The sequence below is a fragment of the Balaenoptera acutorostrata genome, chromosome 7, assembly GCF_949987535.1.
Source record: "Balaenoptera acutorostrata chromosome 7, mBalAcu1.1, whole genome shotgun sequence".
Classification (NCBI taxonomy): Eukaryota; Metazoa; Chordata; class Mammalia; order Artiodactyla; family Balaenopteridae; genus Balaenoptera; species Balaenoptera acutorostrata.
In genome coordinates this window covers 5,921,028-5,934,200 of record NC_080070.1, presented here as the reverse complement: position 1 = coordinate 5,934,200, position 13,173 = coordinate 5,921,028, and the positions used below count along the sequence as shown (strand labels likewise).

Here is a 13,173-nt window from a genome sequence, read left to right as displayed (position 1 = left end):
AAAATGATATACAGTAACAACTACTGAAGCTAAATCCTCAAACTCACATGAAAAAATATCAAGAAATATAAGAATACACACACATACACCCCTAATGCAGAAAATTACTGTTTCAGTAATCACTGCGTAACAAACACCTCAAAACTTAGTGGCTGAAATCAACAACGATTTCATTTGTTCCCGATACTACAATCAAGGCTGGGCTCGGCTGGCTCCTCTGCTGGTCTTCAAGTCACCCCTTGGCTGCCTCCGCTGGTGGGAGGCTGGGGGCCAGACTCAGCTGGGAGGGCTGGACCTTCTCCCTTCCCACACGTCTTCTCCTAAGGTCTCTCCCCCATGTTCCTCGAAGTTCCAGAGAACACAGAAGCAGAAGCTGCCGACTTCTTAAGGCCTGAGCCTGGCGCTGGCCCATCATCGTCTCTGCAGTGTCTTGCGGGTCAGGAGTGCCACAGGGCCAGGACATGAATAAGTACCAGGAAGGTGATTCTCTGGGAGCCACTGATGGAAGGACATCAATAAAAGGGACCAGGTTTGCAAACAGCAGAGAAAGACTACAGAATCACCTGGGGTTGTAAACGGACGCCAACCTGAATATCATCATTGTTAAAAGGGCTAGAATAACAACGAACTGTATGAAGGTTTCTTTAACAATGTGTTCCTTACACAATACATGATACCAATTACATGCCGACTAAAAAAATGTGTAGTGGCGCAGTGGTTAAGAATCCGCCTGCCAACGCAGGGCACATGGGTTTGAGCCCTGGCCCGGGAAGATCCCACATGCCGCGGAGCAACTAAGCCCGTGCGCCACAACTACTGAGCCCGCACGCCTAGAGCCCGTGCTCCGCAACAAGAGAAGCCAGCGCAATGAGAAGCCCTCACACTGCGACGAAGAGTAGCCCCTGCTCGCCGCAACTAGAGAAAGCCCGCGCGCAGCAACAAAGACCCAATGCAGCCAAAAAAAAGAAAAAAAAAGTGTAGTTCTGTCAATAGCAGCATTGGTTATTGTTGCTTTTTTGAGGGGGCAGGGTGAGATGTATATATATCAGGGTCACCAAGGAATCTTTTGGAAAAAAACCCACAAAACACCTCACCATTCTAATTTTAAAAAGGGTGCCTAAGGAGTTCCCGTGTGCTCTGCAGAAGTGCTTCCTGTGATTCTAATATGCACCCCCATCCCCACATCTCCACCACATACGGAGTCAGATGAGGGCATGTGATACAGAGAATCCAAATTTTAATTGTTCACCAGAACCTACAAGTGAGACACTGTTTTAAGAGTTTATGACCCAATTCCTGGAAATCTCCGCCCCTTCCCCAAAATAGTTGGAGTAATTCTCCCACTCATTAGCCTATGAAATTACCCAACCTATAAAAACTAACCACCCCATATTTCGGGGCCCCTCAACTTCTAAGACGGCCCATACTCTGTCTATGGAGTGTGTATCTCCCTGAGTAAACCTTCTTTCACTTAAAAAAAAAAAAAGAGTTTACAAAACATTTTCACATGAATTATCTCACTTGTTCCTATGAATTAAGCAGGGCTGACATCATCTTATTCTCTCTCACACTCCCTTAGCAATTTTCAAACAACAGATGGTAGGAGAGAAAAAAATTAAGGTGCAATTATTATTTTGACAAAGAGAATAACCACGTAAAACTGGTTCATAAAGTTATTACTCATTCAAATACTTTTTTTATATATATAAATTTATTTATTTTATTTATTTATTTTTGGCTGCGTTGGGTCTTTGTTGCTGCATGCAGGCTTTCTCTAGTTGCAGTGAGCGGGGCTACTCTTCATTGCCGTGTGCGGGCTTCTCATTGCAGTGGCTTCTCTTGTTGCGGAGCATGGGCTCTAGGTGCGTGGGCTTCAGTAGTTGTGGCGCATGGGCTCTAGAGCGCAGGCTCAGTAGTTGTGGCGCCCGGGCATAGTTGCTCCGTGGCATGTGGGATCTTCCTGGAGCAGGGCTCGAACCCGTGTCCCCTGCATTGGCAGGCGGATTCTTAACCACTGCGCCACCAGGGAAGCCCTCAAATACTTATTAGGTGCTTACTATTGCCAAGCACTAGGCTACCAGATACATTCCACCGAGGAAAATAAGAGAAATAAGTTTGTACCGTAACATGAAGATCTGAGTTACATAAATGAAGAAGTTTGTTAACTGTCTGGGTTATTAAGCTAAAAGGAAAAAAAGAAAGTGCTGACAAGAAGGGCCATGGACCTGCTTCCCTAAAGATTTTAAAAACAGGATATTCATCTCTCTAGGATGATTTATAGGTAAAGCCAAGATGGAAGGTAAGGGAATAGAACTGATAAACTGCAGTCAATTAAATGTTTGGCAACAATGAAGAATGAATTTTGCTAGATTTGTGGCCAAAATTGGGGAGAAGGCTGGGGGTCGAGTGGGAAAGAGCTAGAGAAAAGCAAACGAGATAAATACCTAAATTATAAAACAATCTTTAATGAGAACATGGAGTTTAAGATTGATCAAAACTAGGAATAAAAAAAAATTAGGAAAATGAATTGAGACATACAGCATATTTATCAATCAGCATGAATGGTTATTAATAAAGATTATTTCTTCAACAGCTCTTTAAAACTGCACTGACCCCACATACTAACACCAATCCATCCCTCACCATACCTGTGCTACCTCATGGAGTTTAAAGATATCCCACACCAGTAAGTGCTTTAAAAACACCAGCCAATCATTGTTAATAGCAGTAACTGGATCTGTGGCTGCCTCGCTAGACTGCAGCGCCCTGCGGGCAGAGGTCAGGGCCGCCCTGGCCTTGGTGGCTAAGGACACAGCGCCTGGCGCGTAGTAGGGACTTAGGTTACTCAAACGTGTAATGAACACCTATTTGAATAACATGTGATACACTTAACTCACACACTGCCCTCTTCAACCAGTCATTGCAGCAATTCAGTCTTTTGAGGGTCTGAAATCCTCTGGATAGCTGATAAAAGTCCTGGACTCTTTCCCCAGAAAATATGCACCCAGTCTCAGGCAAAGCTCATGAAGTCCAAGTTAAGAACCACTACTCGAAGTGGGCACCAGAACTGAAGACAGCGCTCTGCCTGGGGTTCAGAGTTCGGCCGAGCTAGTTTACGATGAGAACCCGTCAACTGAACTGCTCAGAAAATTAATCCAGGTCTCTCCACCTGTATACGCACAGGAGATTCTTCTGAAATGTAAACGTAAGACTTCACATCTGTGGCCCTCCTTTCCTCCAGCAGCCACCTCAGCGATGTTCTGTTCCGAACTTCTGCACGGCTCTCCTCTGTGGTCAGGCACTCCTGCCCCCTGGTGTACTCAAGGCCATACTCACATCTAGTTTCTTCCCAGAAGGAGGGTTGGAAACCCCGCTTCTACCCACCCCCCCACAGAGCGCCATATTTCAGTGTGGTGCGTCCAGGCTTCCAGAGTCACTTTGACCCCTCCTCCATCTTGACGTCAGTCACCATGGTTGAATTTTGCCAACTAGATTTTTCGTTCAGTCACTCATATAAGTCATGAACAAGACGGAAGAGAAACTATATTTTTAAATACTCTCTTTAAAATAAATTCCGAAAGTGATTTAGATCTGAAAAACAGCAAAATACTGGCCAGATGCATTTATATCCAAGACATACAGGTCTAAGAAAAGCATTTTCAGGTCCTAAAACTATATTAACTGCAAAAGTCACAGTTAATTTCATCTCCATGTTCACAAATTATTTACCATGCCTTCGTGTAGCTAACATTCAACTTTGAATCCTGCAAAAAGCAGGATCATAACATAGCTTGTTAAAGTACCTATTTCTGTTTCAAAAGTCCTTGACGAGTCTTTTCTGCAAGTAAGAAAGCTCAACAAAAAGAGAAATGGGGGAGGGGGAGCAGGGAGGTAAGAGGGAGCTCAATTATATCACGGTTAGGACACCAACCAACCAAGGACCCATAGGAGTGAATTTTATTAGGATCATTAAATCACCCTGCTTTCACTTGCCCACAGAGTGCAAGGTTTCCGGCGCTTCTGTTCTAAACTAATACCAATTTAGACTTCAAATTCCAACGCCTTACGTGGCGCTCTCTTTTATCAGAGGCCCAATATATATTTAAGATTATTAAAACACTAAAATAGTATCCCCGGACCTTTGTGTTTGAGATATTAAATTAAATTTCTAAATCAATCAAGCAATTCATGTCAAAGGTACCCAAGAGTTTACATTCTCACGGCTATCAGTTTAAGAGACTGTGAGTACTCCACTGTTAACACTTAATTTGGTCCTTCAAAATCAATTAGAACTAAGAATAAATGTTCTCTCAAGTGTGAGCACTAGAGATTTCATAATGCTTTTAACTTGCACAATCAAGTCCATGTTCAGTTGTGATTTATTCAAATAAACAAGTACAATCCACTCATGGACAGTATTAAAGTTATTAACCCTCTCTTCCAGACCCTAAGCTAAGGAAACTGTTGTACCTTTTTGACTTCATAATCACAGGTAGAGATGGCTATTTCTCATTTTGTGATAAAGTTGCTGATACTTGTACTTGAAAACCATGTTAATTAGCATACAGATCCTGCTGTGCTGCCACCTTGAAATTTTTGTTACTCTTTGGGAGCTGCACTAGTACCAGGTCAAAAACCAAGACTTCACCCCAAACTGCACAACAATCAGAGGCCAAGTCAACCGGCATTTAGACATCCTAACTCCCCCCAGGCTTCAGTGATTCACTGCTTATGACCCGGGAGGAAAGTTTCCCTACAGTCCCTGTACAGCCAGCTCCTGACCACCTTTTCCAACCCCACTTCCTCTTCCCACCTGGCAACGCTCAGCCGCCCCAGTCCCTTCCGTTGTCCACATGCCAAGTTCTTTCCCGCCTCACCATCCTGGCCTCGGCCAGTGCTGCAGGGCCTCTCCTGGAGTCTCCTCGAAGACCGCGGTCACCGCATCCCCTTGAACAGGAGTGAGTAGCAGTCTAGCAAGATCCTGCACACCATGCTTCGATGGTTCCCAAGTACAGTCTGCACACCTCTGGGGGTCCCTTGAGACTTTTTCAGGGGGCTCACAAGTCAAAACTATTTCCATAATACCATATATTATCTGCCTTTTCCACTATGTTCATATATGCACGAATGGTGCTAAACCAGCGGTGGGTAAAACTGCTAGACTGGTGCCCCTGAGCACAGAGCAAGACAGTGGCCACAACCTGTAGAGGACAGTCACTGTACTCTTCACCGCCGTGCACTCACAGCAAAAAGGGAAAAAAGCCAAGCCACTTTTACTTAACAATGTCCTTGAGGAAGCGGTAAAAATTATTAATTTTATTAAATCTTGACCTTTAAATACATGTCTTTTTGATGTTCTGCAGACAAAGTGGGATGTATGCATAAAGCATGGCTGCTACCCACTGAAGTGTGACGCTGTCTGCGAGAAAAGCGCTTGTGCAACTGTTTGGGAAGTGGTCTGAAACAGACACTTATATCATGGAACACCATTTTTACTTGTAAGAATGACCAACAAACTATCATTGTTTCAGATGTGGGTATCTGGAAGACATCTTCTTGGAAATGAAAGAAATGAGACTCATTTTAAGTAAAACTGGTAGCATTTTGCCAACAATCAAATTCGAACTCTCAAGAGGAAGTAGAATTCTGCATCACTCAGGGTGAACTTAACAGCTTCCCAATATTTAGATTTTTCTGAGATTGATGGTGATATTAAAAAATGTCATTTAAAGAAATATCTGTATATTGAAATGCATCAAAATGTGGAAGGAGGGCTTCCTTGGTGGCGCAGTGGTTGAGAATCTGCCTGCCAATGCAGGGGACACGGGTTCAGGCCCTGGTCGGGGAAGATCCCACATGCCGCGGAGCAACTGGGCCCGTGAGCCACAACTACTGAGCCTGCGCGTCTGGAGCCTGTGCTCCGCAACAAGAGAGGCCGCGATAGTGAGAGGCCCGCGCACTGCGATGAAGAGTGGCCCCCGCTCGCCGCAACTACAGAAAGCCCTCGCACAGAAACGAAGACCCAACACAGCCAAAAATAAATAAATAAATTAATTAATTAAAAAAAAAATGTGGAAGGATCTGCATAACAGTGAACCAATATTTTCCAAATGACCAACATACGATGTTCCCAAATCAGGTATGGGTAGCAGATCCATTCAGAGTGCAAACAAACCAACAGAGTTCAGTGTAACAGAGTAAAAAAAACTTCATCCACATGAGTTTAGATGCTCCAACTAACTTCTAACAAACTACCACTTATGGAGTCTTGGTTCGATGGTGTCAAAGAATATCCACAATTACCTGAAAAAGTAGTATTAAAATGCTCCTTCCTTTCCCAGGTATGTATCTGTGCAGGCTCATATACTTTATTAAAGTAACATATTGCAATGGAATGAATTCAGAAGCACATATGAGAATTCAGCTGTTTTTTAAACCAGGTATTGAAGATACTTGCAAAACTGTAAAACACCATCAAAATGCCAGTTGCTTTTTTTTTTTGGCAGAAATTGATAAGCCAGTCCTAAAATTCATATGAAAATACAAGGGACTCAGAATAATCAAACAATCTTAAAAAAGAATTAAGTTAGAGGGCTCACACTTCCGTATTTTGAAACTTACCATAAAACAACACTAATCTAGACAGTGTGATACTGGCACAAGGACCATATAGATCAAAGGAACAGAGTCCAGAAATAAACCCGTACATTTATGGTCACGTGGTTTTTGACAAGGATGTCAAGACAATCCAGTGAGGAAAGAATAGTCTTTTAACAAAAGGTGCTGGGACAACTTGATATCTACATACGAAAGAATCAAGTTGTACTCCTATCTCCCAACACATACAAAATTTAACTCTGAATAGATCATAGACCCAAATATAAGAAATAAAAGTATAAAACATTTAGAAGAAAACATAGTGGTAAATCTACATAGCCTTGGATTGGGCAATGGTTTCTTAAACATGACACCAAAAGTACAAGTGACAAAAGAAAAAATAAATAAATTGGACTTTGTCAAAATTTAAAATTTTTGGTTCACAGGCCACCATCAAGAAAGTGAAAAGACAACCCAAAGAATGGAAGAAATTATTTGCAAGTAGTATATGATACTTCACACCCAGAAGGACGGCTGGTACAAGAAAGACAGATGAGCTAATTAATTATTAGAGAAATGCAAATCAAAACTACAATGAGGTACCACTTCACACAGGTCAGAATGGCTATTATTAAAAAGTCTACAAATAACAAATGTTGGAGAGGGTGTGGAAAAAAGGGAACCCTCCTACACTGTTGGTGGGAATGTAAGTTGGTGCAGCCACTACGGAGAACAGTATGGAGATTCCTTAAAAAACTAAAAATAGAACTACTGTGTGACCCTGCAATCCCACTCCTGGACATATATCTGGAAAAGACGAAAATTCTAATTTGAAAAGATACATGCACCCCTATGTACATAGCAGCACTATTTACAATAGCCAAGACATGGAAACAACCTAAACGTCCATCGACAGATGAATGGATAAAGAAGATGTGATACATATATACAATGGAATATTACTCAGCCATAAAAAAGAATGAAATAATGTTATTTGCAGCAACACGGATGGACCAAGAGATTATCAAACTAAGTGAATTTAAGCCAGACAGAAAGACAAATACTCTATATCATTTATATGTGGAATCTAAAATATGACACAAATGAACTTATTTACAAAGCAGAAACCGACTCACAGACATACAAAACAAACTTATGGTCACCAAAGGGGAAGGGAGGTGGGGGGAGGGATAAATTAGGAGTTTGGGATTAGGAGATACAAACTATTATATATAAAATAAACAACAAGGTCCCACTGCATAGCACAGGGAACTATATTCAATACACTATAATCAAAAAGAATATGAATATATATATATATATATATATATAACAGAATCACTTTCCTGTAAACCAGAAACTAACACAACACTGTAAGTCAACTGTATTATATGTCAATAAAAAAATAAATAAAAAATAATAAAAATTAAATAAAAAGACAGATAACAAGTGTTGGTGAGGATGTGGAAAAATTGAAACCAATTTCAACTGTTGGTCGGAATATAAAATGTTTGGAAAACAGTCTGACAGTTCTTCAAAATATTAAACATAAAATTACCATACGACCCAGCAATTACACTCTTAGGAGTATACCTAAAAGAAGCGAAAACATGTCTACACAAAAATCACACACACAAAATATGAAATATGAATGCTCAAAACAGCATTACTTCTAATAGCTCAAATGTAGAAACAGCCTGCATGTCCATTAATTGACAAATGTATGAACAGAACGTGGTATATTCAAATAATGCAACATTATTTGGCAACCAAAAGGAATGAATTACTGATACATGCTACAACATGGATGAACCTTGAAAATATTTGTTAAATGACAAATGCCAGGCACAAAATACCATGTATACATGATTCCATTTATATGAAATGTCCAGAATAGGTAAATTCATATAAACAGAAAGTAGATCAGTGGATGACAGGGGCTGAGGTGAGGAGAGGATGGGAAGTGACTGACTGCTAATGAGTACAAAGTTTCTTTTTGGGGAGATGAAGGTAAGTAAGGATCGATATAACCCACATGGACATCAAAGTAACATCTGATATAACAAAAAAGAAGCAGACTCACAGATATACAGAACTAACGGTTAGCAGTAGGGAGAGGCAATACAGGGGTAGGGGATTAAGCCGTACAAAATAAGCTACAAGGATATATTGTACAACACGGGCAATACAGCCAGTGTTTTATAGTAACTATAAATAGAGTATAACCTTTAAAAATTGTGAATTACTTTGTTGTACACCTGTAACTTATATAAACATTGTACGTCAACTATACTTAAAAAAAAGTCTAAAAAATTACATTAAGCACTGGGAAGTCATAATCACAAATGCAAGCTCTGATTAGTCTCTTGTACAAAAACAATGTATGACACTGAAAAAAAAGTTAATTTCAAGCTTCAACACAAGGTGGTCACTACAGGACTATCCCCTCCCACAGGTACACAACTTTTTACTTTAAAATTTTCAATGCAATGTGTTAGAAAAGGATAGGATAATTAAAAAATATACAGTAAATCAGAATACAATTGGACTATATTATACCAGAAACAAATTTAATGACATCTTTCCCTCTGAAGTATCCAAATCAAAGGATGCATGTTCTTTACTACCTAAAATATTCTGACAAGGTAGGTAATAATTTGAGTTACTATTACTGAATTGCCTTTTACCAAACCACAGAATTGTTTCATTTCCTCTCTTAAGATCTTTCACATTCTTGTGATTCCCTCCTGCTTGTTAACCCCTGAGGCTTATATATGACAGTCTTTTGATGATGGTCTAATGGTAAACTCGATTATCAAAGCTCTCTGTAGAACATTCCAGTGAAAAAGGTGCCAGATTTTATTTGAAGATAATTAAATGACACTATAGCTTTAATTCAATTAAGTTTAGTTACCTCCTATCACGGGACTACTCGTTTGTGTTAGAAACAATAGATGTTAGGGAGCTGGTACATTTGGCCACCACTAAAACAATTACTACAAAGCACTCCCTGAAAGCCAGCCTGCGTTACAGGTGACGTGTCCTTAAAAGCTTAACATTGTAAATAACAGGAAAAGTACTTCAGGGAAAAAAAAAAAAAAAAAAAGAGTTGTATAGATTACCTGAGAATTATATTTTCCTCACTGGTAGTTTTATCAATGTTTTTAAAAAATACAAAATTTGAATGCCAAGTAGTAAAACAATCATTGCACTTGCTAGTTTTATCTAAAGGCAAACTTTTAAAATAAACTTACAAGTATTTTACTAGTCAAACTGGCATGAGATATTTAACCAAAAGAACATTCTAGGAAAGGTGTGCTTTCTAGCTTAGCCTTTTCCCACCCCCAGTCAATATGACACAACAGCTTAGTATCACAAAGTAACACAACCTAGAAAAGAAACACAGATACTCAAATTTCTCTAGTATAGCACCACTCGCAAGCAAGCGTGTCAGTAAACTCAGAAGTCTGAATACTGAATAATTCTCTGAAGAGTAGCGACTACATGGAATCAGGGAGTTATCTCCTTTTTTGATGCTGGCAAAACAAAAGAGCCCACAACTACAAAATGTCCTGGTTCATAACAAAGGTAAACAATTGTAAAATCAAATGCAAAGACTGGGAATAATTTAACCTCTGCAAAATACATTTCACTTTAATCACCACATATGAAAATGAATACGGAGAAAATGGCGTAGGATATAGCAATACGACATATTGAAGGCACAGAAAATAGGGACTGAACTTACTCTGTATGCCACTGGAGGCTAATTTAGCACAGTATTTTATTTATTTATTTATTTATTTTTTTAATTTTAATTTTTTTTAAAAATAAATTTATTTATTTAGTTTTGGCTGTGTTGGGTCTTCGTTTCTGTGCGAGGGCTTTCTCTAGTTGCGGCGAGCGGGGGCCACTCTTCATCGCGGTGCGCGGGCCTCTCACTATCGCGGCCTCTCTTGTTGCGGAGCACAGGCTCCAGACGCGCAGGCTCAGTAGTTGTGGCTCACGGACCCAGCTGCTCCGCGGCATGTGGGATCTTCCCAGACCAGGGCTCGAACCCGTGTCCACTGCATTGGCAGGCAGATTCTCAACCACTGCGCCACCAGGGAAGCCCCAGCACAGTAGTTTATTAACAGCAGTTTAAAATAAACATGAAGTGAAGGCAAAGGGGTGACGTGTCACATCTGGGTCTTTAGGAGGATGATGACTAGAAGGCAGGTGAGACAGAATGGGTTTCAACTGGACATAAGGAACTTCTTTAGCAAAACAGCTAGACTCGCTTACTGAAGACTGGATCACCAGCTCCAGAATTTCAAGGGGTCAATAAGCCGGGATCTTTGGGGCATTCTCTCAGTTGAGATCAGGTAGCCCAGGTACAGGTCACCTGTAACTTGATTATTCAGAGACTGCTACGTTTAATTAGTGGGCGCTCTGTATCTGATTAGATAGAACTCACTCAAGAGCCAGGATATGTTATAGTCCCACACTTCAAAATGCAGAGAAGCAAAGGGCTCCGTGGTTCAGACTGCCAATCAAGGTGGGATGCCGGGTTCCATACGGGCATTCAGGACGGTCAGGGACTTCAAAAGCCTCCAGCTGAGGCACGGTTCTTTCATGGCTGCAGCTGTTAAGGCTGTCACCTGTTCTTCCCCCACACGATTTGGCATTGCACCCTACAGGAGTCACCCCCCATCTCTACACAAGCGTCTCTCAGCCTCTGATCTTGACTCCCCCCTACACCCCCCCGGCCCTTTGACGGAGAGAGATGATAAAAGGATGAGTAAGCACGCTGTAGCTAGTCTTGGGCAAAGAGCACAGACCTTGGCACCGGCCGTGGAAAATGGGGGTGAAGAAGCAGAACAGAAAGCGAGCGAGCTCGGGGAGTCCGTCCAATGAGCAGCCGGCAGTTACAAGCTTTCCTCCTCCTGCAATCACCAGAGACTCCAAACCTGCTTTCACCCCCCACCCCGCCCCACTGTGGTCAAGCACACATTCTCCTGAGGCTCATTTACTTCTTAAAAACAATACGAAAAGATAAAGGTAATTTCTCCAGGCTGCCCGTTGTCAAAGACCATAAAGCCTCACCCTGAAGCATGGCTAAGTCCAACGGTTCTCTTTTCTCACTCGTCTTTTAGCACCCCGTCCATCCCCACTCAACCCCAGACCACCTCCGTTCGGCAAAAAAGCGACTGCCACCAACAGTTGCAAATATATGTCAACCTTTTTCGAGGGGGAAAAAAAAACTTTTGAATTACTTCAACAGCCTGGTTACAAGTACCTGACCTTATTTTTTTCCCAAAGAAAAATAGGACACCGAGAGATCAGAAATTGCTCTTTCTGTGCCCTCCTACTTCGGCCGCTGGCAGCATCTAAGGGGCTTCCGAAGAGGACTCTTCCGAGTTTCTTCCGTAGGAAACTTGCCCTCACTAGCCAAACGTCCTTTAGGTCCCTGGTTTTCTTTAAAATGCTGAACTTCACAGACAGAAAAACCCCAAGTGCTATTTCCTTTGTTAAAATCCCAGGGACTTTAATTTGGGGTGGAAAGGCTAGCAAAGATCACGACAGCTCGCCGCGGGGAGGTGCAGAGGGACAGGTGCGACTCCTGCCTTTGGGCGCCCCGCGGCAGTCGGCCGAGAGGCAGACCCCGCACCGCCTCCCCGGCACCGGACCAACCTGAGCTCCCCGTCCGCCCGCGGCCTCCCAGACACTTCCCGCGGGCCCGGCCGCGCCGCCGCCTCCGCTCAAGATGGAGGTGGCGGCGGCGGCGGCGGCGGCGGGCGGCTGGTTACGAAACGCGCGGCCGCCACATGGCCGCGCCGGCCCCAAACTTGGCCGGGCCCGCCGCGTCCCGGCGCCCAGGCGAGGCCGGGCCCGGACGCGAGGAGGCCGCGCGGCGCCCGCCACTCACCCACAGACCGGTAGCCCAGGATCGCGATCTTCCGGGACTTGGACTGCGGCATCTTAGCGGCCTCCTCAGCCCCGGGCCAACCACATCAACCGTGGCGGCGGCGGCTCCTGTGCTGCGATCGGTGGCGGCCGCGCCGGGGCACAGCGGCATCCAGGGGCGGGGCGGGCGGGCGCGGCTGCCTCTGCTCCTCGCTCGCGCGCCCAACCGCCCGGAACCGCCGCGCGGCCCCGCCCCCAAACACGCCCACGTGACCGCGCGCCGCCGCAGGGCCCCCCTACAGAGGCTCGCGTCAGCGCTGCCCTCCCGCTGCGGCGGCCGCCCTCGCCCCCGAAACGCACGAGGTTGCGTCGGGCGGTGTTTCACTTTAAACGGAAAAAGAGAGGACGCCGAGATGCCCCTGTAAAAGTCACAACTGAAACTCGCTGCGTCATGACCCTCCCACCGGCTTCCGCCGCTTTTTAATTACGCCAGTTCTCTCCGAGCGCCGATTGGGCAGTTCTAACCCGCCCGCACGATGACGCGACGGAAACTCCTTCTCCCATTGGGGGCGGTGGAGGGGAGGAGCCAGAGGCGGGGCTGCTTGCCCGGGAGCTAAAAATAAATTCGGACTGGGACCGCGCGGTTGGGCACCAGTGAGGTTTGAAGCTTCGAACTTCGTAAGGGTCGGT

The 13,173-nt window shown here is 43.7% G+C and overlaps 1 protein-coding gene across 1 annotated transcript in view; it reads right to left on the bottom strand.

Annotated features, from left to right (window-relative positions):
* RHEB (Ras homolog, mTORC1 binding) overlaps positions 1-12,927 on the bottom strand; it is a 47,212-nt gene extending 34,285 nt beyond the window's left edge. The window contains exon 1 of the mRNA XM_057549960.1: positions 12,506-12,927. Within this exon, the coding sequence (XP_057405943.1) occupies positions 12,506-12,557 (52 nt within the window). The 5' untranslated portion in view covers positions 12,558-12,927. The remainder of the gene's footprint in view (positions 1-12,505) is intronic.
* Positions 12,928-13,173: the final 246 nt, after the last annotated feature.